Source organism: Cavia porcellus, unplaced genomic scaffold (genome assembly GCF_034190915.1).
Source record: "Cavia porcellus strain 051 isolate PalLab524CR breed Dunkin Hartley unplaced genomic scaffold, mCavPor4.1 scaffold_11, whole genome shotgun sequence".
Lineage (NCBI taxonomy): Eukaryota > Metazoa > Chordata > Mammalia > Rodentia > Caviidae > Cavia > Cavia porcellus.
Genome location: NW_026947494.1, coordinates 62,171,477 through 62,198,313, shown reverse-complemented (window position 1 = coordinate 62,198,313; position 26,837 = coordinate 62,171,477). Strand labels below are relative to the sequence as shown.

At 43.6% G+C, this 26,837-nt stretch overlaps 1 protein-coding gene across 1 annotated transcript in view; it reads left to right on the top strand.

The window, feature by feature from the left end:
- The window catches only part of Iqgap2 (IQ motif containing GTPase activating protein 2), a 260,427-nt gene extending 238,942 nt beyond the window's left edge, over positions 1-21,485 (top strand). Inside the window, exons 31-36 of the mRNA XM_003470236.5 lie at positions 3,307-3,394; positions 5,426-5,638; positions 8,087-8,247; positions 10,770-10,907; positions 17,313-17,421; positions 20,582-21,485. Of these exons, the coding sequence (XP_003470284.2) occupies positions 3,307-3,394; positions 5,426-5,638; positions 8,087-8,247; positions 10,770-10,907; positions 17,313-17,421; positions 20,582-20,695 (823 nt within the window). The 3' untranslated portion in view covers positions 20,696-21,485. The remainder of the gene's footprint in view (positions 1-3,306; positions 3,395-5,425; positions 5,639-8,086; positions 8,248-10,769; positions 10,908-17,312; positions 17,422-20,581) is intronic.
- Positions 21,486-26,837: the final 5,352 nt, after the last annotated feature.

Below are 26,837 nucleotides of genomic sequence, written 5' to 3'. Positions count from 1 at the left end.
GGTCTGGTGATAAAAATGTGTGATGATGTTATTAGAATTCTGAACAACCAGAAATATTCCTTAGTTCTAGCGATGTGAATTTTTTCTCAGCCTTGGCATGCTGGAAGGCAGGTGGGGGAAAGAAGCACTCATCGTGCTGCTGTCATAGTGCAGGAACAGGGGCCATAGGACTGGCATGGCCATGGCCAAGGAGACGCATCTGCTCACCAGTGCTGCCGTCTCATTAACCAAGAGAGGAGTGTGAACCCGGCTAGGTGAATAAATGCCCTGGGGTGTTCATCTTCCTTCATTCCATCCCAGCAGGGAAGGCAGGATCCTTGGTTTGGATCAACTTCTTTGGAAAGCCATGGGGCTGACACTCTCCCAGGTGATTCCAGACTTTTCTGGAATGTTGTGTTCGCCTTGGGCTGGGGAGGGACAGGCATTGGCAACAGAAAAGTGAACCAGACTGCAGATTCCTGTGAGTCTATTAGAAAAAGAAATGTGGTAGAAGAGGGGCTGACGATATATATATATATATATATAGAGAGAGAGAGAGAGAGAGAGAGAGAGTCCCAACACAACTTCTACAAGTTTGTGAGGTCTGAACATGTGGGAGGACAATTCGCTTCATTCTTTGCAATAGTGGAGAAGCAAGAGGCGGGTGTTTACCCATTAAACCTCTTGGGACTTTGCGGCCTCCTTTGTCAGAACAGACAGAGGATTATTTTGCTGAGGTCCCCTCAAAGCTAAAGTCTGCCCTATGACTAACATGTCCAGGGAGCCTCTAAGACAGCTCACTTCCTGTAGAACAATGGAATGTTCCAATGCTGTTCTTTCCAAAAGAAATTTAATAGGAACCATACAAGTCATTTCAGATTTTCTAGAAGCTAATTCTAAAAAGAAACAAGTTTTTAAAAAACACGAACTTTTCTGTTTTCTAGTGAGATTTACTTTGTAAATTTTGTAATTGACACATTCTAATTGTTCATATTCATGTTCAATTTATGGGGTATAGTGTGACATTTGGATACATGTGTACAAATGATATGTAATGGCCAGATCAGGGTAACTGACATATCTTGTACCTCGCAGAGTGTCATTTCTTTATGTTGGGAGTTGAAAAAATTCTATTAATATAACCTATTTAACCTAATATATCAAAAGCATTTTCACTTTAATAGATAATCGATGTAAGAAATTGCTAACGAGATATTGTAGTTTTCCCTGTGTTAACCCCTCTGCTCCAGTACACTTCCTGCACTCTGGGTTTGCTCCAGGCAGTTTGTGAGCTCACCTGCCCCCTGGGGCCGGTAGCTGTGTCGCCAGCCATGGGAAATGCAGCTTTCAAGACCTCCTAATACTTTGCATGCATCTTTTTATCAATACTATATCATTTCTTTGAGAGATTTTCATTGTATAAATAATAAAACTAATCCAAATTACCACTTAAGGTGCACAAATCCATAGCTAATGGGTAACAGGAGCCCAGACCTTAGCTCTGTGCACCCTGGTGTCCTTAACTCCTAGGGACAGGGGACAGCAAGAGACATGTCATCCTGGGTCTGGGTGGTTACTTGGGTTTAGGGTGTCTGGGGTAGACCTTCAGCAGTGAATCCCGTGGGCTTAATATAAAGTGGAATTCCAGCAGCCAATTTGTCCTTTAACAACTCCTGAACAAGTAAGCCATACTTTGTCCCTGGCTGGGCACGTATCAGTGACCCCACTCCTGGCCCATTAGACAGTATCTCTAAAGAAGATGAGTTAGGAATTTCCTGGAATTGTGTATCACAAGCAGTCCGTAGAACACTGTATCAAAAAGCTGCCACTGTTGGGATGTTTGAGATCATCAGGAGCCTTTATTTTTAACCTGGCATTTCTTTTTAGTTTGTTTCTAATGGTGACTGGAGAAAAGATTCATAGGGACAAAAGGACGTGTGGCCCTCTGAGCCACAGCTGCTTCAGGGGCAGGGGACAGGGCCATCTCCCACAGGGCTATAATTAGCTGTATGCCCACCTTTGACTCTGGTGGAGTCTTTAGCTATGCGTGCTTTCCCAGACAGCCTGAAAATCTCCGGCAGCACAGGGTCTCAGGGCCAGAGGAAATGGCCCTGAGAGGCCAGAGAGGAGGGAGGAAACGAAGTTGTCCCAGGTCACTGTTCTCCCACAGATGTGTGGGTGAATGGGAGGTAAGAAAAATCCTGTTTCCAGACGACTTACTGGATTTTATCCTGTTTTCAAAAATCTGATACTGGGAGTTAACTTTGAAGTCATTCAGGAACAGTTGCTCTTAGGTTTCAAGGTGTAAAAAATTTATTTTAGCTTTAGTTTTCATGCTGTGGGTGCAGGAAACCACCTGCTATTGGTTAACAAGAAATTCTATTTTTTGACAAACCTGAAATTCAACAGGATAACGGGGTTACCAGGAAAGCGAAATTTCAGACCTGCCCTAGTATTTTAGGCAACTTCTGTTTGGTTGCTTCTTTTGGAAGGAAGGCTGTTTCCAGTAGCACTGTTCCTGCTTCATATCAGACTGAGAAGACTGGAGCCTTGATCTTGACGTAACATTTCTTTCATGTCACAGCCAGATCCCTAATTAAACGGGAGTGACCACTTGCCATAAAGAATAAGTAGTGAGGGAGTCGGGCGTAGCTCAGCAAGGTCCTGAGTTTGATGTCGAGAATAAGTAGGAAAGTCACGTGGCTTTCACACCAGCTCACTCTTCTGTCCCTTTTCAGATGAAGACAGGGACCTGCCCTGTTGTTAGCTCCCTGGGTCTTTGAACACACGTTGTTGTGGATGCCCGAAGCCTTCACAGGCCATGTGGGACCCTGTTCCTGCCTGTCCCCAGCCTGCTCTAGCTCGCTCACGGTGGGAGGCTGGCATTGGCCTGGCTCCACAAGGCTTACAGTGTGTTAAGAGGCTCAGAAATCTAAACACCACTGAAATCAAGAAAGGGGGGTACTTAGCACTCTCTGCCCTGGACACCAGCAGGCCAGGTTGGCAGCCCTTACCCCTGCTACCCATCAAAAAATCATCTCTGTCTAAAAGAATTAAAGGATTCAGATAAAGGATGTCTGACAGACCTTGCACAGTTAGTGACCGTTGAATCTTCTGACGTCAAGCATGCAAAGCCTGGGTTTCTGGGGCCAAGCAATCACAGACTTTCAGGAGCCGCAGAGTAGATCTGTGGTTCCCACCAGAATGTTTTATTTTGAGGAATTTTCTTCAAAGCTTCATTTTTGGACCTACAGTCACTGGAGAACTGACTTATGTGCATCAAGACTGCTGTTTGACAGTGTCTCTCCTCTTTTTCTCCCTTGTAAGGACCAAAAAGCTGATTATTGATGTGATCCGAAACCAGCCAGGGACCACACTGACTGAAATCCTGGAGACCCCAGCAACCGAACTGCAGGTAGTGTGTCCGTAAGTCTATACTAAACACAACAGACAGGATCCGATTTTCTTGGTAAACCTTCACTGCGGCTGTTCACTGGCACTGGAGAAGGACCACTGCTGATGTGGGAGCATGGAATTGGGTCTTCGTGGCAGCCAGCTGAGCTCATCATGCCTGAACCCATGAGGAGTATCAGCAGGAGAAAACAGAAATGCAGCATCGACGTGACGTCATGCTGAATTTAATTGTGTTCCAAAGTAGGAAGGTAGCTCTGAGTCTTTCAAAGCCTTGGTAGGGGCATGAAAAACTTCATCAGACAAGATAAACCCACCAGAGGAGAGTTCTGGTTGATAGGATGTAGAGCCTTTCTTACCTTGCATATTTGCTAACTTGAAGAAATAAATCTCGCACATGAAGGCTGTTTTCCCAACACATCAAGAATCTTGCATGAACTTCTTAATGTCCTTAAAATACACCATTGGGCCAGGGATGTAGCTCAGCTGCACAGCACCTGCCTGGCAAGTGTGAGGTCCTGAGTTCAGTTCCCAGCACAAAACAAATCATGATTCATTTTTAAATAAGTTAGTTCCAGTATTAGGATTTTAGTACCAAGAACTGTTACCTAAACAAGAGTTAAGAAGATCATCTAATTACTTATTAATGAAACATTTTCCTGAATTTTTAAAGATTTAACTGGTTTCCAGGAAACCATTTTGTTTCAGGTTTTAATTTTTAAAATAGGAAATAAAATTGCATATTATTTGGTGTTTGTTAATTCATAATTTTTTAAAGTATGGGTATAATATCTTCCTAATTTCCTAAAGGAGACTTTTATTATTTATTGTTTCATTTTCCCCCAAATGTAATCATGACCAAGTGACTAAACACACAGATACTAGGTCAGAGCATAGCTCCATACTTGCTTGTTGTATGATTCTAGACACTTGCAGATATTTCTGTGCCTTAGTTTCCTCAACTGTAAAATGGGAAGAGGAATAATTTCTATTCTCAGGCAGGATTAAGTGAGCAAAAACATATTAAGTGGGTAGGTTCATATCTGGCAAGTACCAAGTGTTCAGTATGTTAACTACTGCCTCTGTGGCTGTCTGTTGCTAACCTGGTAGACTGCTCCCCTGTGCACAGGGCTGCCCCATGTACCCTGTGATTCCTGTTGTGGTATCTAATTAATAACTACCACATCCACAGATTAGTCTAATGGGTCAGGCAACTGACTAGCACAATGAAATGGGAAGATCACCATTCTCTCTTTACTTCTCTATTTATTCTTGAAAAAATTATCCAGATAGTATTTAATTCCTTTACTCATAGTCTCTTTTGAACTTGTTGTACGCTAAAATATCCTGATTCCTTTTGGGTCAAACAAACCCGGTGGGCTGCTTGGCGTTGGTAATTTGAGAGTGACCCCTTTCCCTGAGTGAAGCCTTCTGCCTCACCGTTTGGCTTACAGAGCTCTATAACTGTGGCTGGTGTGAGCAATCTGTGGTCTTCCAGACATGTAAATCCTCAAAGCCACATTTTAGTAGATAATCTAGTTTTAATTATCTCAACAGGGGTCCCAGGGATTGAAATCCTTCCCTCTAGGGAGTGCCAAAGTAGAGTTATCCATTAAAACATGTTCATTACTAAGGTAATTTGGCACTTCTCTAAAAACATAGCTACTTAGAATTTTGTCCAGGTTAAGTTTGCCATCACCACTGTGTCACAAAAAGAGGATGTAAGTCCTTCCAGAGTCCTCCTGCAGGGGCTGGGGATTTAGCTCAGAGGCATAAGCACCTGCCTTGCAAGCAGGTGGTCCTGAGTTTGATCCTCAGTACCAACAAAAATGAAAAAGACAAAAAAAAAAAAAAAAAAAAAGAAAGAAAGAAAAAAGAATAATACAGAGTCCTCCTGCAAAGCCACGAGGACCAGGTTACTTTAGACTTTGTCTTAAGGACAGCTTTCATTCTGATATTAGTTTGTCTTGTGTGGATCCTAAATCTGGGCTTAGGGGAGTAGAGAAAAGCCAATACCAAATGTTCCCTTTTTCAGGAACAAGACCACAACAGAGACATGGCGAGCCGTGCAGCTACGGACCTCAGGGCTCCAGAGGACGGGAAGCAGAGCCAGACAGTGCTGGAAGATGCACTGCTGCCTCTCGAGCAGAAGAAGAGGAAAATCCAGAGGAACCTGAGGACCCTAGAGCAGACCGGACATGTGTCGTCAGCAAACAAGTACCAAGATATCCTCAACGAGATCGCCAAGGTGTTTGGAAGCAGTGTTTTTCCTTTTTACTTTTAGACGCGTGCTCAGTGCTGGAAACGGCATGAAGGGACTCGCAGTTACCTCTGCCTTAGTTCTGCTTCCCTCAGAATCACAGATGTTCAGAGGTTGCGGAGCAGTGGGTGGCTTTTAATCGAGAATAACCACAGCTCCCCTAAACCACTAGGGCATTGAAACATGCCAGAATAAAAGCCCAGGCAAGTCCGTAGACAAGTTAGATCCACACATGTAAGCAGGCCTTACTGTTCTTTTGGCAACACTGCTAGGAGAGCTTTCTCCTGCAGGAGACTGGTGGTGGCCAAACACCCAGTTGCTCAGGAGCTGCCATTGTGAGAGTCTCTCAAGTCCTCAAAATTTGTTTCTGAGAAGTTTAGCCTAAATACAGTTCAGGCTTGAAAGCTTCTGTTTTGTCATCTTGTGTTTTCACATTGGAGAGGCTTCCTGAGAAGATGATCTCAGCTTAGTGCAAGGAAACATCACAGGAAGTAGGGCCATCTGTTTGTCAAGGATAAACAAGTGTGCGTTGGGTAAAGAGCGCACTTCATTCCTGTTACCCAGACCTGCAGCTCATATTGGTCTAGGGGTTAAAGACAGTTAAACGATCAGGGAACAAACTAAGGCTTATACCTCCTGGGAGTAAAATGCACACAGTTTCATTTTTTGATGGAAAATTATGGTTTAAAGGCACCAAATCCTGACCACTAGGACACCGGGGAGATTATGATCAGTTCCGCCACTGCTTATTACCTCCAGCCTGCCTGACACAAGGAAAATAGCATTTCTGTCTATAACTTTGGAGTAGAAAGCATTTTTCTCTGGGAACATAGAGAAATCAGCCCTTCTGCTTTTTTTTAAAAGTCTATTATACACACCAAAATATTCTGTTTGATGAAGGTTTTCACTTAGGGAAAATGTGTGAGAAGGCCCCTGTGACTTCCTGGAGGAATGGGCTTTAATTTGTTCACAAAAGAAATTAACATTAAACAAATACCATTTTCTTAAATGAAATGTTCTCATAACTTACTGAATAGAATTTCAAAAAAAAGTGCATGTTTATATTCAGTGCAACTGCTGGGTGTTTGTATTTGGTGCATGCCTGTGATCCCAGCATTCAGGAGGCTGAGGCAGGAGGATAGTTCGAGGCAGCCTGGGCTACAAAGTGAGCTCAAGGCCAGCCTGCACTGCATATTGAGACCCTATCTCAAAACAACAAAATTAATTAACTTGTTAATTAATTTAGTGCTGCTCACCCAGATGTAGTAGCACATGACTATAAATCCCAGCACTCTGGGCGGCTGAGGCACAAGAATCACAAGTTCCAGCCCAGTTGGGGCAACTTAACAAGACCCTGTCTCAAAAGCAGGGGAAAGCCTAGGGATATAGCCTAGGGTGCAAGGGCCCTAAGTTCAAAACAAAAAAATTCTTGTAAGGTATAAATAGCTTACTTAACTTTATGTTCCAGGAATTCTATTTAAATGCAAGAATGGTCATTTCTTGGTATTTCTGGGGAAATGGTTCTAGGACTTTGTACTGATAACCAAAATCTCTGGATGGTCAGGTTCCTTATGTGAAATGGCAATTTTTGCATAGAACCTGTGTATATTTTCCCATATTTTTTGAGACTGGAGTCTTGCTGTGTTGCCCCCTCTCCCACCAGCTGCCAGGCCTCCCCTGTCTCAGCCTGCCAGGTAGTTGGGACTAGAAGTATATGCCACCAAACCCAGCTCTCCCATACACTAATAATCTCTAGGTTACTTATGACACCAAACACAATAGAAATATGGCTATGTAAATCTATACTGTGGTGTGTTGTTTCAGAAGTAACAATAAGAAAAAATGTCAGCACACTCAGTCAGAAGCATTAATTTCCCTGATTATTTGTATCCATATTTGGTTGAATCCGGATGTGGAACCCAAAGAAAGAGAAGGCTAAGTGTAGTAGTTGTCAGTGTTGAATCCTTTAGACTTACAAGCTCAGTTGTTATTTTACAAACCTCAGGAAACACTTATCAGCCAGGTGTAGTGGCGCACACCTGTAACCCCAGAACTTAGGAGGCTGAGGCAGGAGGATCACTGTGAGTTCAAAACCAGCCTAAGAGACATAGCAAGACCCTGTCGCAAAAAAAAAAAAAAAAAAAAAGAAGAAGAAGAAGAAGAAATACTTAGCAGGTGAAAATTTTTTTACTTATTGTTTTTTCATCAAGGAATAATAAACCTTAGCAAGTCTTCTATGTAGGTACTCTTTCCAATTCATAAGTAAATTCATAAATGCTTTGGTGTTAAGATAATGTTCATAATAAGGAGCCTGAGATAAAGTACAAGTTAACAGTCACAGTGACATAATGCTTGTTCTTCTCATCCAAGTTATGATCCCATAAAGCAGATTTCTGCTCAAACCTATTATTATATCACCTTTCCTTGTTGTTTTAGGATATTCGAAATCAAAGAGTCCATCGTAAGCTTCGAAAAGCCGAACTGGCAAAACTTCAGCAGACTCTGAAAGCACTAAATGAGAAGGCAGCATTTTATGAAGAGCAAATCAATTATTACGACACCTACATAAAGACTTGTGTAGACAACTTAAAAAGGAAGTGAGTGACTGCAGTCAGTTCCTTTGCAACATCCTAGTTTCCATGGGAGCTACAGTCCTGGTTGGCGGGGCTGGGTTTGGTTTGGAACCAGACTTTTTGCTCTGTCTTCAAGATGAAAGCTTAGTCTTCATTTCGTGATTGGCCGCTGTCACCCAGAAAGTCAGGAATGAATGTAGAATCTTTGAATTTTCTATCAGCAGTAGAATTATAGCAGTTTTACTTGGTATGTTTTAAGCAGGTAGCATTAATATTTGCGGGAGGCACTCTATCCCTTTTGTCTTTTTAAATCAAAGGTGTTTTAAAACAAGTTTCTTTGAGTATTTCTTATAAACAGGATTTTATATACTTGGTAATGTTAGATAGTGCTGGGTAACTGCTAATTGCTCAGGCGACCTCATGATTTACATTTTCTTCATGGTTGTAAAATTCTTAACTGGCAGTTCTCTGCCATCCATTAATATCCCTGTTGTGGATTTTTGTACACACTACAGCTACTTTTATTTAATATTCTTTATTCATAATTATTTTTACCACGAAACTATGGTCAGTGTTAATCAGATTTTAATTATGCATTAAAATACATAATGCAGTATTCGCATGTAGCCCTAGCCTTCACAGTGACAGTAACAAATGATGTGTGGAAAATTTGGTTGCATTAATCATGGAAGATCTGATAAAAGAAAATAACCAAATGCAAACCTCATTTATTTGGGCCCCTTTAGTTTGCAGATCTTGGTTCATTTGCTTATAGACTTGATGTTACCCAGGGAAAAGGGATTGGTCAGGCTGATTTTTTTTTAAATTTTATTTAAAGAAAAAAAAAACAGTAAAAGGGTACAAGTAATACAGAATTTCAAAAAAAATAAACAGTAAGAAATCACTAGTTAATAGATTACATATTGTCATCTTAGAAATAGTTGTTCAAGTTACAAAATTAAAGCATACAAAGTGGACATTCAAACAGTGAGACTGCAAACAGTTGTGTTCAATGATCCAACAAAAACTTAGTAATATGGTCATCTATCTTACACACCTAAACACACTTGCAGTTGTGTCCTTTAGAGCACTTTCTTTCCCTCTCTTTTTTACAATAACATTTGCACATTTTGGGTTTTATTACTCCTTAGTTCTTATTACTTTTTTTTGGAAGAGAAAACCAAATAAAACAAAGCAGTCAGTCAAAACAAAGGATGGACCTACTACATGATATAAAAACAGAATACAAGGTAATGAACAATGGTTACCATAATGCCTCTTGCTACCTTAAAAAGAATTGCCTATATCATTAGGTATCATAAAATTGAACAAAACAGTACAGAACAAGACCAATCAAATCTAAATATTGAAGACATTACAGGACTTCAAAACAAGAGAAAACCAGAATGGGCATCATAGTGAATCTTACTGCCTTCAAAGTAGTTGCCTATACCCTCAAACTTGATACTATCAAACAGAACAGAGTAAAATCAGTCAAAACAAGATGGTGAGAACAATACAGGGCTTCAAATCGAGTTAATAGGAAATCAAAAAAGTTACTATAATATATCTTGCTAATTTTTAAAAATTTTTCCCATAAAAAAATAATAATAGTAATAAAATAAATTTTTTAAAAAGGGGGAGATTGAGATAAAAGAGGACATAAGATATGTTTGATGCTATAGTATACAAAGTTATACTCAAATATTTCAAAGAGACACTATGATAACTACTATTAAGTCGGGTTTTCTTGTGGTGAAACACTGTGTTGCTTAAATTGTTCTGTTCTGACGTGTATTGGTCAGGCTGATTTCATGTAGCAATGAGATTGTTAGGGACTTGTTGCCACTACTTTAAGGCAGCACGCCCCAGCTCTGTGCGTGGAGGGTTGGAATGTGGGTTCTGAGTGTCTCTTACATTGCTCCATCTTAAATCTGTGAACTTCTCTGAGCCTCACCCTTCTCATCTTTCGGGTGAGACTAGGTGTGCCCGCCTCACAGCTGTGTTATGAGAGCTAATAAAATAATAGATGGCAGAGGAACTAGTTAATTGCAAAGCATGTTGGAAATGTTAATTTGGTAAATGTGAATAATATCTATCAGGCACTTAGGACAGCACCAGCCCAGTGTTGAAATAAATTGAAGCAGCTGGGGACTTAGCTTAGTGGCACAAGCACCTGCCTGGCAAGCACAAGGTCATGAGTTTGATTCCCAGTATTATAAAAAAAAATCTTTCTTAAATAAATTGAAGCAGTCCTAGTAATACTCTCACTCAGGAGTACACAATCCATGCTGTTGCACCAAATCTACTTGCAAAATGACTTAAAATTTGTTCAGTAAGCCTAAGAACACAGATTAAGTTTCTTAAAAATGGTAGCCTGGGGAAGGGAGGTAGCCTGTAACACAAACTTCACTTGGGAAATCCATTTCCCCAAATGATTCAGTAGTGAGATTTCCCCTTGTACCTGTATCACAAAATAAAAAAGTGCGTATCGCAAGCAGCGCAGGACAGTGTGCGCATAAGGTGGTCTCTTCTTATTCTGCCAGAAATACTCGGCGGTCCATCAAACTGGATGGAAAAGGAGAACCCAAAGGCGTGAAGAGAGTGAAACCAGTGAGATACACAGCATCAAAGCTGCATGAGAAAGGTGTCCTACTGGGGATTGACGATCTTCAAACAAACCAGTAAGTATGACCAGAATCGTACAGAGCACACATGTCGATGGTCGCTCCCGGCCGGCAGGAAGGACACACGACAAAGTCTGGCAGTGGACAACCTTTTTTTTTATTTTTCTTCTCCGTACAGCCTGCCCTGGGATCGCTCCCAGCCGAAGCCTCCTCTGGTCCGCTCCCCGCGGCTCCTTCTGGGCTTCTACTTCCGGGCTTCTTCTTCCCCCCCAGGGGTGGCACCAGTATATATATGGATACAGTGTCCAATCATGTTAAAGTGAGCAAGGCAAGCTGATTGGCTAACATCATCAGTTGCCAGGCAGACTATATTGTTGAGCGGGTTGCTTACGCGGTAAGCAGGAAACTAACGTGCTCGATGGGAGGGGTAATCTACCTCAGGCTTTACTCTTTACTACAGGCCTCACGTCCGCCAAGTGAGGCGACCGGGCTCGGGGCTGCGGCTCCCAACATCTCCCCCTTTTTTATTTTTTATGAATGTGCGCATCGTAGCCCTTTCTGGACTGGGTGCAGAGGCTTATGCCCTATGCGTAGGCCCACCGTAGGTCCTTGGCTTAGACCCTGGTCGGCCGTCCCATGGTCTGCCAAGGCCCTGAGGCCCTCGTCCTTTTTCTAGGGCCAGGCACAAACTGGACGGAACCTGGATGCACACAAGCTTGCACTCATTTCCTCTCCGTAAAGAAATCCCCTCGGAGAGAAATTTAGACCTGGGCAGCATCTAACAGTCCAGCGGCTTACGTGCAGAATGGGGTAGGGCCTGGCTTAGGTTGAGTCGCACCGGGGGAGTACGCTCTTACCCGTCATTGACTCTCCTACCCAGCTATGTCATAATTTTTTAGAGGAGGAGTGTGGGAAGCTCACCGTCCCTAGACTCGGTCGTAGGCTAGGCGAGCGAGCCATGCATATGCCTGAGGATCTTCTTGTCCATTTTGGGCTACCGCTATTTCTATTCATCTTGTTGGTTGGTCTGTGATGGATCTCCGGTAGGGCAGGTCTGATCTTCAGTCGAGGGCTTTGTCGCCCGTGTCAGTCTCTCCGGTACCCACAGTGGTTCTCGTCCCGATTCCTGTGGGAAAACACAAACCGCGCCTCGGTTCCAGCTGACCACTGGATCCGGGCCCATCCATTGTCCTGTCAGGACATCTTTCCACTTCACCCACCCTTTATGGTTGGGGGAAGGGTTGCAGTGCTCCACGGCTGGGGAGCAATTATCATTATTTAAATTTAAAAAATTGTGTGTGAATAGTGCCATGGATAATCGTGCCTTTGGGGCCAGGCCTTGGCCTACTCCCCCTTTTTGTTTTTGTAAAATTTTTTTGAGGCTTTTATGAGCCCTCTCAATGATTTTTTGACCTTGGGGATTGTATGGGATACCATGTTTTAATTGAACCTCCATCATTTTGCAGAACTCATTGAAGGCTTTGCCTATATAGGCTGGTCCATTATCAGTTTTTAATATTTTTGGTTTGTCCCATACGGCCCAAGCCGCCAGGCAATGATTGATCACATTAGACACTTTTTTACCTGTTTCTGCTGTTGCAAATATGACGTGAGAACAGGTGTCTGTGGAAACATGAACATATTTAAGAGTCCCAAACTCCTGTATATGTGTGATGTCCATCTGCCAAACATCACCAGGGATCAAACCTCGAGGGTTTACTCCCATCGGTATGGCAGGTTTGTATGTGGCACAGGAGTCACATAGTCGCACGATATCTCGTGCATCTGTTCTGGAAACATGGAAATGGTTTGTTAGTGTCCTGGCATTGACATGAAACTTATCATGGAAGGCACGGGCTCGCTCGACTGGTGTTAGTAAGGTAAAAATCCATAACGGGCGAGTGGCAGTATCAGCAGCCACATTCCCCTGTGCCATAGGCCCTGGCAGGGATGTATGTGCTCTTATGTGGGTGGTGAAGACCTTATGGTGTCTGTTCTGGAGCAATGTCTGGATAGACAGGAACAGCCCAGCCACTGTGGAAGTGGATCTAATTAAACCGGCAGTCTCAAGCACTTGCATAGCATTGACCACATACCTAGAATCGGAGACAATATTAATGGCTTCTGAGAACCGTTCAAGAATCATTTTAACGATCTGCAGTTCTACCACCTGAGGCTGATCAGGTTTAAATTGTATGGTAACCGGGGGCTTGCCTAGGATCACATAGGCGCCTATCCCCGTCTTGGAGCCATCTGTGTATATTGTAGTTGTTGGGACTAATGGCTCAGAGGCAGTAACCTTTGGAAAAATTATAGGGTGCTGAGTGACAAATGACAAGATAGGGTCTTTAGGGTATTGATTGTTTATATCCCCATGGAAAACACATCTCAGAATGGCCCATGTATCTATGCAGGCAGCCAGGGTCTTGATCTGGCTGGCGGTATAGGGTACTCGGATGGCTTGTGGTCCTGAGCCAAAATGTTGGACAGCTCTATCATGCGCTTCAAGGGCCAATGAAGCGACTGCCTCCGGGTAATGCTCTATGACTTTTGCAGGTGAGACCTTAGGGTGTATCCACAGTAATGGTCCTTTTTGCCAAATCACCGCTGTGGGCTGTAGACTAGTCTGTAGCAAACAGACATCAAAGGGTCGCCCTGGTTTAATTCTGTGTAAGGTAGCCCCACCTAAGGCTTTTTTCACTCTCTGTAAGGCAGCTCTTGCCTCAGGAGTGAGCCTCCTGTGGGAGGCTATATCTGGGTCTCCCTTCAGAAGGTCGAACAGGGGTTTGAGATCTGAATTTGGTATATGTAAATATGGCCTAATCTAATTAATGTCTCCCAATAGCCTTTGTATGTCATTTAGGGTCCTAACGCCATCCATCCTAATGGTGACCTTTTGTATAAGTCTGGAGGCGACACTGAGGTCCACACCTGCTGACCCAGGGGTGGCCCTTGTTGAAGGCTGCCATCCTGAGCTGTCCTGTCTCTGGGGCGGGGGCCCGCCTGTGAAGGGGGCCCCCTCTGGCCGTTTTTTGGCCCTCTAACATCTCGTCCACAAATACGGTTGCCCTGAGCATCAAAGACCGACCTACACTCCTCAGCTTTGTGTGATCCCCTCTTGCATCGCCCACAAACATATGGTTCTTCATTCCTAGGGCGAGGCCTAGCATCTGCATTGTTTGGGCAGTGACATTTAATGTGTCCTGGCTCCCCGCAGGCAAAACACCCTTTAGCCTTACATTCCCCTTCTAACCCGCGAGGTCCCCTCTGCTGTACAGCCGCGGCCAGGAGAGCAGCCACTCCCGAGTTGGAGAGTGGCCCCCCTATCTCTCTGCATATCCTAATCCAGGCGTTGAGGTCTTTGTTCTTATGAGGAGCTATCGCTGCCTTGCACTCCTTTGTACATTGCTCAAAAATCAGCTGCCTTACCAGCGGTCGAGCCACTCCCGGATCAGAAAATATCGTATCGGCAGCATCTTGCATTCGGGCCACAAAGTCAACAAATGGCTCTGTGGTACCCTGAATTATTTTTGAAAGACACAAGGAGGCTGTTCCGGCACCACTTACCTGCTTTTAGGCGCGGAGCCCTATGGCGTTGATTTGTTCATAGACAGCGCCGGGGAACTGAGTCTGATCATCAGCGTGCCGACCTTCTCCCATAAGCATTTCCTTGTTCCACCCCCGGTTTCCCCGATTGGCGTTTCTCTCAGCCTGCTCTGCAGAGAACTCTGCGTACCAGGCTCGCCAATCCAGGTAACTACCCGAGGGCAGACACGCCTTTGCCAGCTGAATCCAGTCCGCGGGGGTGAGGGGCCCAGAAGACAGGTTCTCCAGCATGGCAATGGTGTAAGGCGCAGTCGGCCCAAAGGTTGTAACTGCATTTTTAAGTTTTCTAATCTGCTTTATCTCAAAAGGCTCCCATGCATTGCGTCCCTGGCCCATAGCTACTTGTACAGGAAATATCCCGTAGGGGCCACTATCTATCCCAGGTGGTGGATGTACCTCATGAGACAAACGTCCCCCCTGCCAAAGCCGCCTGTAAAAATACCGACCTGCCGGCGGCGGAGCATAAGACGGCGGCCGTGATTGGGCGGAAAATGGGGGCCCGTGCATCACTTCCTGTTCTGGCGAAGGGGAAGGGAGCTCCCGGGCGGCCGCCTCGTGACGAGGGATCGCTTCCGGGAACAGCCCCCAAGGTGGGGCGGAAGGCTTCGCCTCCCTCTCGCGCCGGGGAGCGCTCAGGAGCTCCCTACTCCTCCGCAGACCAAGTTGAGCAGAGCGCAATTCACGGCGCAATGCTGGGAGAGAACCCTGCGACTCCTTATCGAGCGACTTAGGCTCCTGACAGCTGGTCTCTTTGGCCTCCTTGCCATTCAACTTTCCCTCGTCCTCGGAGTCAGACGACTCCGAGGCTAGAGCCCCGTCCTTCTCCTTAGCATCTTTGTTCCCCTTGACGGGCCCCTCTCGGGAGCTCCCTGACTGGGCCTGCTCAAATACCCTGCGTACTTTTGTAAGCTCTTGAGAGCTTTCTCCACAACCACCCTCGCTCTTAATGTTACTACCTAGCATGTTTCCCATTTTTTAATATGTTACTCACCGCGTGAGGCCCAAGGAATCCGCCACTTACGCGTGAGCCTGAGGGGAGTCTAAAAGCCCTGTAGGTGCGCGCCACCCAGAGCCCAGGCTTATCCCCAACTCACCTGTCTCGCAGCTCTGTACTGGAGCGTTGTCCGCTGTCACGTCTCGGGGGTGATCAGTCCCCGTACGGGCCACCAAATGTCGATGGTCGCTCCCGGCCGGCAGGAAGGACACACGACAAAGTCTGGCAGTGGACAACCTTTTTTTTTATTTTTCTTCTCCGTACAGCCTGCCCTGGGATCGCTCCCAGCCGAAGCCTCCTCTGGTCCGCTCCCCGCGGCTCCTTCTGGGCTTCTACTTCCGGGCTTCTTCTTCCCCCCCAGGGGTGGCACCAGTATATATATGGATACAGTGTCCAATCATGTTAAAGTGAGCAAGGCAAGCTGATTGGCTAACATCATCAGTTGCCAGGCAGACTATATTGTTGAGCGGGTTGCTTACGCGGTAAGCAGGAAACTAACGTGCTCGATGGGAGGGGTAATCTACCTCAGGCTTTACTCTTTACTACAGGCCTCACGTCCGCCAAGTGAGGCGACCGGGCTCGGGGCTGCGGCTCCCAACACACACACGCTGTCCACTCACAGAAATCTGCCTCAGCTCCTCCTTGATGTCCTTGGCCTTGGAGACAGCTCTACGTGGTCTGTCAAAGTCACTCTTGACTCCAGATGGCATGGGTCTACTTGTGCAGGGGTCACCAGCTTGGCCTCAGGGCTGTGTGTTCCCCTGGGTTGTCCAGCATGTGGATATGTGAGCCTCCTGCTTTACCCGAATGACCTGAGTCACAGCAGTGAGAATGAACAGTTGTCATCGGGACTCGGTACAGTCAGTGGCCTTTTTGAAGCCATGGACTGTACAGCCCCGGGTCAGAGCCACTTCTACCAGTGTGCTGTGGCTGTGTGATCTCAAGGTGGGAGAGAAAACAGAAAGCCACCGACCACCCAAAGTAGCACAAAGCTGCTTCCTTTGAAAGGAATCATGACCCAGTACCACATCCCTCCCTTATCCTCTGTCTCCAGTCTGATGGCCAGTCTCCTCTTCTCCAACCCTTATCTTCCCTCAAGCCTCTATTCCACTGATCTCATGAAACCTCAACTGCACAAATTCAAAGAAAGCCCTTCTTCCTCTTTCAAAATTGCTGTAAAAATTACCACCTAGAGCACTGTTGTTTTGGGCAGCTTTCATGTTGCTGGGACCAAATGCTTGACAGCCACCACTTAAAGGGAAAAATGTTTCTTTGGCTCACAGTTTCAAAGGCTGTGGTCCGTGCCAGGCTGGCTCCAAGGAGCACCATCCTGGGGAAGCTCCTTAGTGCATGTTGCCAGGAAGCAGAGTAGGGAACTGCACGAGAGAGGAAGAAGCCAGGACCCAGCTATAGTACCCAAGGTGGTTTCTCCAAGACCCACCCAGGCCCGCCCCAAAGTGTGCTCCACCAGCCCCCTGGACAGTTCCCACACTTCCCTTTAACAACCTAGCTTAACTGTTACCGCTGCCTTCCCAGCAGCAAGATGCACATTTCATTCTTATCTGTGACTTTCATGGATTTTCAACTATATTTTATGCTTCTCAGGAACACAGGCTGTATTTTCTATTTATTTTGTAATAAAGCACCTATTTTTAGTGGTGTGAGCATTCAGTGGTTAGATCTCAAGCGTAGCCATCTGACCTACTGTTTGGGGAGCAGAGTGGGAAAAATACGGGAGGTTTTTGGTGACTTCCTTAGAATTTCACTATAGGCTGCTCACTGAGCAGGAGGTCGGGATTCCATGTGCTTAAGATTTAAGAGTATTTGCAGTTGCACACGTGGGAATGTTCTTTCTTCACTAGGTTTAAGAATGTTACATTCGATATCATAGCGACTGAAGATGTGGGCATCTTTGACGTCAGATCAAAATTCCTTGGTGTTGAAATGGAAATGGTGCAGCTTAACATTCAGGTAGGCTGGGGTTGGGGGTGGGTTTATGCGAGGGCCATCTGAGGCTTTCCTGGCTCACTGTTCTGACCTCTCTGAAGTTAGGCAGGCAACTGGTGCAAATTTTGTTGCCAGTGGCATCTTAAGCTTTGGGTTTTATGTTTTTTCTTTGGTGGTTTTGGTTCATTTTGTTTTGTTTGTTTTGTTTTGCAGTACTAGGAATTGAACCTAGGGTCTCATGTGTACTACTAGACAAGCACTCTACCATTCCACTGTATCCCCCACCCTTTATTTTTAAAAAAATTTATGAGCCAAATATGTAATTTTCCTTTTTTATTAGTGTGTGTTTGCAGTACATAATGATTACAGTTATTGTGGGGAGTTGGTACATATACAGATTTTATTTTTGAGGCAGGATTTTACTAAATTGCTAAACTGGCCTCAAACTTGCAGTCCCCCTGCTTCAGCCTCTAAAATAGCTGGGATTACAGGTATGTGCTACCATGCCCCAATAGATGATTTTTAAAAAATGATTTTTTTTTAAATTGCTGGAATTTGAAATATTTTCAGATGGTAAACTATAGTAGTCATATTTTTGAAATTGTACTTCTATTTTGAGTTTATACAAAAGAATATAAAAATATTCAAAGATACTAAATAAAGGATGGAAAACTTCCTCTGCTGGAAACTTGACTTCTTTCTAAGGGTGTGTGCCCAAATTTGAAACTTTTCTTTCTCCTGTTTCTCCTTTTCTTTCTCCTTCCTAGAATAGCTTTTGTATCCACTTCTTGAATCTATTTGTCAAATATTTTGGGTCATAGAATGAGACATGGTCTAAAATACATACCTAGAAGTAGAAAAAAATGGTGTTTACAATATGAATTATCACTATTTTCTCATAAAAAGTACATTTTAAGCCAAGCATACTTGAAGGAAGCTGAAGAATCAAAAAAAGAAAAGAAAAAGAAAACCAAAAGGCAGAGATGTATGTAACAAAATGCTTTCCTTCTAAGCCTTATCTTCTAAGCCTTAGGACAGGGTTACAGAAATAATCAACTTCTTCATTTTCATGTAACACTTTTAAAAATAACAGCGGCTTTCCTGGACCCCAGAAAATCTCTGCAGTGGTTTCCAGGCCCTCCACACAGAGCCGAGTGAATCAGGGTGCTGAGCCCCAGGAGTGAGCTTACTGCTGGCCGCTGCCAACTCAGTGCCCTGAAATGACCACATCCTCTGGGAGCCGATGCCAGGGCTCTTTCTGTTTCCAGTCCTTGGAGCCTTAAAAAGAAAAATGGGACCTCAGGGAGTTCCACAGGGACCCTGAATGAAAGATGATATGTATTTACAGAAAGAATACTTCAGCGAATGGAAGTGTTTTCCAGTTTGTTTTAAATGTCACCCCAGGTGTTCTTGTAGCAGTTTTGTTCAGGAGCATCTTCAGGTCCTCTTCATAATGCTAGGTAAATACAGGAAGAGAAACTGTGCTACAGTACTCCAGGAACTTCTGTAGACACAGTGAAAACAGAATGGATTTCTAATCAACAGCCATCCATTGGCTGAGTGGCAAGGAGCAAAGAGACACCCACTTTGTGCAGAGAGAGCTCAGGAGTCCTGGCAGGCTTCCCCTGGGTGCTAGGGCAGAGGCAGAGCCTCCTTTGCGCCTTTATTAATGAGCCAGGGCACAGTAGTGGTAGCTGTTTACACCATTCATTCATGCCCAGGGTTGATGGTAAGACGTTATCCCTCAGCTGGATGCAGGTGGCCAGTATGCCACAGCCTTTTATTAATATATAACCAGAGCTAGCTGCATGACCCACAGGAATCGGTGCAAAACAAAGGGTCCTTGGTTTAAAATTAAGACAGGTTTTAATGCAGGAGAGCATTAAATCAAGCATAGGGCCCTTCTGTGCTTGGGACCCTGTGCAGCTCCACAGGTCACCTGCCCATGAGCCAGCCCAGCACATGACCACTGTCCAGATGAAGTTGGATTTCCATTCATGTATGTGCCTTTCAGACAAGCTGCTGTGTAAATTACCATAGAAAGCATGGTGGTTGCGTCTAGACTGGGAGCATTGCGGATAGGTCCCTGTCACATTACTGCCGCATGACCTAGATCATCTCCAGCCCATCCTCCCTCAGTTTCCTAAAGAAAGCTGTGAAACAGAATTACCAACTGTGATTAAAAAAATATGGCGAATATTTTTTTTAAATGTGATCCCAAAAAAGACATCACTGTTAATTCCCCCCAAAACATACTCACTGTATTGCTTTGTACTTTTTTCTTAATCACACTTCACAAAGACACAGAAGACTTCTGGAACTGCAGAACAGTGGGATACAAGGTCAGAAAAACAGAGACTATTTTGAGGGAGATTAATCATGATGTCTTTTACTACAATCTTTTAAAATTGAAATATTCATTCATTTTGACCACACTTCATAAACCTTTTCTATGAAAAAATAAAAATAACCAAATAATAAAAGAATAACAATAGTTATTATACTGTGTGTCATTATCTTCAAAGTACTTACTCAGGATAAGACGTAAACCAAAATTTAGTGTGTTGGCACACACCTATAATCCCAGCATTCTAGGAGACTGAATAGGAAGATTATGAGTTCAAGCCCAGAAATGTAGCAATTTAGTAAGACCCTGTTTTTAAAAAAAAAAAAATTAGCTGGGGATGTGGCCCATTGCAAAGTCCCTGGATTCAATTCCCAGTACCCCTTCTCCCACAAAAAGGAGGAAAAAAAGATTATGCTACCATGTTAAAGAACTCCATCTATTTTGATGGAGCATTTGATCACTGAATTTTTGAATTAAAGGTTGACATAATTATATACTTGATATTAGAAGTTCTTGTATTTTAAAAACTTAGCTTCATGTAAGTCAGTGATTCTTGAATTTTCACCTCTGACCACCATGTTACTGTAATTTGGGAAACTGGGAAAACGAGTATCTGTGCGCCTCATCTCAAAGCTACAAAAATCAACAATTCTAGGAGACAGGACCCAGAAATCTATTTAAACTCAACTCAAACAGAGGCGTCTCATGCACACCAAAGCTAGCGCCTCCACCTAGTCCTTAGGGTGTGGGGTCTCACATTCTTCCAGCACGTTTTTAAAACATGCCAAGAGCTGCAGTTTTCCTGGTGACGTTTAACGATGTGCCGTCCGATTTCAGGACTTGCTGCAGATGCAGTACGAAGGCGTAGCGGTGATGAAAATGTTCGACAAGGTGAAGGTGAACGTGAACCTCCTCATCTACCTGCTCAACAAGAAGTTCTACGGCAAGTGACGCGTCGTGGATTCCCCGTCCCCTGGATTGAGAAATGAATTCCTTAGTATTTTTGTTTTTAAACGCGATTGAAATCACTGCTTATAAACATGTGATTTAAAGACCAAAACTGTTCCGAAGAATGTACCCACGTGCCTTTTTGTCCTCTGATCCTCCAGGGCAGTGAGAAGCAAAATGAATTAACGCGGACGCGTTCACGTTGTACTGGGGTTTAGGGACCCTGATTGGAAACTCTGAACGCCCTGTGATTGGTTTTAAAGTTGGGGGAAAGTTTAGCTGATTTAGGGACAAATATGTAAACCTATTTTCCTATGAAAAATGCTGAATGTCCCACTTCAATAATGTAACTCTTCATAGATATTGTTTATCTGTGGAGAAATAGAAACCTAATTAATTTACAATGAATTGTTTAGACATAGCGTGCTAAACCCTGTCTTTGGGAATTACTCATTTTAAAGCAACCTTTTGTGCAATTCAAGATGAAGTTTTTATAAGTAATGGGAAGTGACAATACGGTAACACTTTCTGTATAAAATATATATTTTATGTGATTTATTCCTACTAAGTGAAAGTGCACTACTGCCTCATGTCAGGACTCTCACACAGAGTCTGAAAGTGATTAACAAATAGCATAAATAGCAATCATAGCCCCCACCCACCCTTCACAAGTTATTTGAATACTTCAGTTGTGCCTCTCGACTTTTGTAATGCTACAAAATCAGTATCTAGATGGTTTTAAAATGTATTCTTTGAAAATTGTTTTATGTAAAATAAATGTTACTTAATTACATTAATGTGCCTTTGAAGTCGTCTCAATGAATTCTAAATCATTCAGTGAGTAGAATATTTTAGGGGAGACCTTTTTAGAAAAAGAAATAATGGGCCGGTTGTGGTGGCACACACGCCTATAATCCCGGTACTCAGGAGCTGAGATAGGAGGGTAACTGTGCATATTGGAGACCAGCCCGGGCTACAAGGTAAGTTCAAGGCCAGCCTGAACTGTATAGCACTTTGTCTCAAAAAGACAAAAAAGAAAAAAGAAAAAGAAATAATGTATCAGAAGCGGCTAGAGCAACCTGCCATGAGGAAGAGATGCACAACCCTACAGCTGAAAAAGACAAGAGTTTCTTTTTCTTCAAGTCATGCCTCAACTCAGAGGCAAACAATGCTGCAAGGTGACCCCAGGATCCAGCTTGGCCAGTTGGCTCTGCACTTGCACTAGTTTCCAACCCCAGGAAGGACAAAGTGACACAGGTCACATCTCTGTACATTCTGTTGGCCAAAACCTACTCACGCAATTCCAGATAGCAGCACACGGCCCCTGCCTTAGATCTGAGGTGGGGGTCTTCATAGAGAGACGCTGGGTGCTGAGCTCTTGTGTCAGAAGTCTGGGAGTGTGGCACCTCATCCCCCTGGCTTCTGGTAAGAGCCTCATGGCAGAGGGTCCTGCATGTGGAAGACAGCGCCTGAAGTGACACACTTCATAGCAACTCACTTCGAAGTGACTATCCTCCCCCAGAGACCCAGCTCAGTCCTTTGAGACTCAACCCAGCCTCCACCGTACGTTAATCCACTCCTGATGGTATAGCCCATGAGCTCATTACCATCTGGGGTCACGGCCCCTCTCCACACCAGTACTTTGGGAACCACTGTTGAAAGTGATTTGTGATGGTCCAAGACACATCCAAATTGCAGCCATCCCTGTCAAAGTAGACACACATCCAGCAGGACCAGGGATATAGATGAAGGCACTTTTGCTGCTGAAAAGAGAGAAATGACCAGGAAATTCAACCATCCCCATGACAGAAAAAGCTTAGGGCTCAAAAAATAAACTCAGTTGGCACAAAGGATCTTAAGGGTAAGGCCAGCAGAACTTGGGGAAAATACAAAACTTCTCTGAAAAGTAGAACCTGCTACATTAGTGATTATTTGAAATTATGTATGGTTTTGACAAAGAGGTGACGGACTCAAGATAAGACTATCTCAACAGTTTATGGGTCTAGTAGTTGTTGTTGTTGTTGTTTTAAATACATTTGACTTCTGTAAAAGGAATCAAATACACAGCCAAGCTTTACCTTTTGGCGGGGGGACCAGAAATTTAACTCAGGACCTCACACTTGCCAGGTAGGCACTGCACCCCTGAGCTACATCCCCAGCCCCTCTAAGTTGAGAATAAGCCTTCCTCCCAGGCTGCTACTCCTACTGCATGCACAGCAGCAGCGGGGTCCAGGGCAAAGGGCGGCGTGCTGACTTCCTCCTGCTCTAAGAAAGACTGACAGTAGAAATGTATAGGATGAGCCAAGACGGGGGAGCAGCACTTGGAAGCAAAAGCCAGCAATTGCTGGCATCCTTGATGAGGACAAGTCCTCACTGAGCCCTGCGCCAGGTGACCGTCTGCAGCTCCTCATGAAGACGCTTTCCTCCGCCCAGTGCCCTCTGGGAAAGCCCAGGACACTTGCTGTCTGTCGATCTGCAAGTCAAGGGTGCCGCTGCAGATCCCAGTTGCTCTTTGTCTGAAATCTTTAAGGGGCACAGATGAGTAGGATGAAAAATAGAAGCAAGAATAAAAAACAAACAGCATCTTGATTTATAGATCAAGGACTGAGCCTTACTGAGCCAGGGTTTGGTAATTCCTGGCAACTGTGACCCACAGGGAGCAGAGCTTTCTTTACTCAGTGGGAGCTTTTTTCTTTCACACACTGCCTGTCCAGTGTGCACTCGTGTGGGTGTGTGGTTGGACGCTCATCAGAGGTGCGATTTGTAATGTGATTTTTATGACTTTGTGGGTAAGTATTTGTGGTATTCCTCAGCTATCCCATCCCAGCAGACAAACCACAGAACTCCAAATGGTGAATACCCTGGTGAAACTCTGATGAGCTTTGTGAAAACACTTTTGCCTCTGTCACTGGAACCAGGTCTTGCTAACAGGTTCAAACGGAGGACGGGTGCTGTGTTTTGCTCTCTGTAAGTTCAGAGGCCACAGTGCCTTGTAAGTGGCTGTCACAGACATGGGTTCTACAGTGGAGTGAGAAGGAGCCCAGGCCCACCACCCACTGCCCCTCAGGAGTCAGTACTGCTCACAGGCTGGCACTCATATGAATAGGACTCGTTATAGTTTTAATATGAAGTGAGCCCCAAAGACTTGCATTGTGGCTACAGCCCGCAGCAATAATGTTCAAAGTGGGGTCTAGCGAAGTCATTGGACCATGAAGACATTGACCTGATAAATGATTAATATACTGATGAGACTATAGTGGAACTGGCTAGTGGGAGATGGGATCTAATTCAAGGGAGTGAGTCAGGGCACAGCCCCAGGGACTATACAGTGTCCCCAGCCCGCCCTCCCTGTCTCTCTCCTCCCTATCTGTCTCTGTGTCTGTCTCTCTCTCTGTGTCTCTGTCTGTCCCTGTCTGTCTGTCTGTCTGTCTGTTTCTCTCTCTCTCTGTCTCTGTTTTCTGGCCACTATGAAGTAATAGCCTCCCTCTCCATATACTCCAGCTGCCATGAAGTGTCTGCCTCTACTTCGGCCTAAAGAAATAGAGCCAGTTAACCATGAACTGCAGCCTCTGAAACTATGTGCCAATCTTCATTTTAGGTGATTTTCTCAGGCATTTTGACACAGTGATGGAAAACTGACTGATCCAGGTCTTTTACTATTTAGGTCAAATAGTGCAAATCCTTTCAATTTCCAAACAAAATAGCTCACACTTATTAGGTTGCCTTGTTGCTCTCTAGAACATAAAACCACAGAGCTGAAATACATTAGAAGGGAAATCAACAAAGAGAATGAAAAGATACAGAATGTATTTTAACTAGAATGAAGAGGGTTTTTTGTTTGTTTTGTTTTGAAAAGATACTGAATTTCACCTTTGCTTATTACCCTAACCCATGAGGCTGGTCTCCAGGGTAACTATTGATCCATCAGAGAGTTAACTACTTCTAAACCCAAAGTACCCCCACAGATTTATAATGAAAAAAAGACAGAGACAGAATTTCTGCTCCTTCCCAGATTAGAGCCTGTTGTTTTCTTGAAAAACAAATGTGGCACTCTGTACAACCTGAACTACCTCACCCTTACTCTGAATACAAGGGAGTAAATTACTAGGCAGGGTGTTAGAATGTAGGCACTGTTGTCTTTGGACAGCTTTGGATAGAGACAAAGTAGCCAGAATACCTGAAGTTGGTAGATCATCTGATAGTTTAAAAGAAGGCTTTCATATTATTTTGAGATTAAAACTTTTACCATCTTAATGTTCGTTCCAAAACACTACCAGATACCATAAACATCAGAGGATGATATGGTACCAGCTCATACTATTTGGTGCCAGGCAAACTAAAACCGACAAGATGAAAACCAAGAGCCAATACAAAGTAGTCTGAATGTGAATGCACCTGCAAAGTCGAGATTTCATTTCTGAGGAACATGTTTATTAACTCTGAGTAAGGAAGCGACCATCATGATTATCATCTCTGTTGGGGAGATTTTCTACTCTAGGCCACCTCCACACACCTGCTCTAAAACTGACAGAGGAACTCAGCACTGGCTGTGTGAAGCAAAAGTAACACAGGATCTGATATGTTTTTCCAGAAGTGTACAAACAGAATAGGAACTTTGTAAAACCTGAAGACAAAACAGAGAAAAAAGAACACTGCCAACAGAAAAACAACACAAAATTAAAAATCAATTTAGTTTCAGCCAAAACTCTCAGTAATTTATAGATTGAATACTTCATGAAATTAACAAAAATTTTAGATATTTAGACATGAACTGCACATATGTATGTGACAAAACTTGCAAAAAGTAGCTGAAGTTGTCATTTAAGGAAAAGAAGTGAATATTCACAGCAATTAGCTCAAAAAACCAAATAAAGTAAAAGGAAAGAATTTTTTTAAAACTATGTGCAAGCTAATGACACTGAAAATAAACAACCTAAGCAACAAAACAAAAATGTGAGCATTGAAAAATAGTCACTTCCAACCTCTAGTCTGATTCCTCAAGAAAAAAATGAAGCTATATTAGGAATAAAAATTGGAACAAAAGTGCAGATAAAATAGTTTTAACTGAGCATGACAGCACATGCCTGTAATTCCAGTTACTCAAGGGGCTGAGACAGGAAGATCACAAATCAAGGCCTGACTGGGCAACTTACCAGAAAGATCCCATCTCAAAATCTAAAAAACGAAAACACGGCTGGTGATGTAGCTCAGTACTTCCTAAGTTCAGTATTACTGTCCCCAAAAAATAGCTCTGGGAGAATAAAATGTAATACTCAGATACAACTGACATGAAACAAGGAAGCCTAGAAAAACATAATTTGCAGAATTCCTGAGAAGTATTATAAATAGTTATATTTAACTATTTATAGTTAAAATAAACTATAAATAGTTTATATATATATAATTATAGTTATATTTAACTATATAGTTAAAGCATACAGAGCAGTAATATTTTTGGAAACATACAAATCTACTAAAAGTACAAATATGAATGAGAGAATTACTCTTCTGGTCAGGAATGAGAATGAAATCAGGAAAGGGTACAGAAAGGCTTAAATGGTAACACAGGGATTGTGTGTAGTACAGGGACCATTAATCCAAGCTGGGAGGCCCCTGAGTGTTTCATTAGGTGCTTGCTTGTCCATAAATACTGTGGCAAAGCAGGTAATGAGCTACAGTCACCCTTCCATGTCCCAGGATTCCATGTTCTCCAATCAATACAGGGTGAAAACTATTCAGGAAAAAAACTTACCTTCTTGCCATTATTCCATAAAAAATACAGTATAGAAACATTTTATACAGAATTTAGATTGCCTTCGGGTTACATAATTGAGAAATTTAAGGTATATCAAAGGAGATGTGGGGATGCATATCCTTACACAAGAGGCCAAGGCAAAAAAGATTACTATGAGTTCAAGGTCAGTCTGAATTACATAGTCTCAAAAAGGGGGGGGGGCATACTGAAGAATGTGTGCAGGTTATATGCAAATACTGTGCAATTTGATATTAGGAGCATGAACACCCTTTAATTTTGGTGTGCTTGGTGACCCTGAACCTAATTCCGTTTGAATATTGAGGGCCAACTCTATGTGAACTCTTGTTCAGTTCTTCTCCTAGCTCTGTTACAGCCACGGTTTCCAAAATG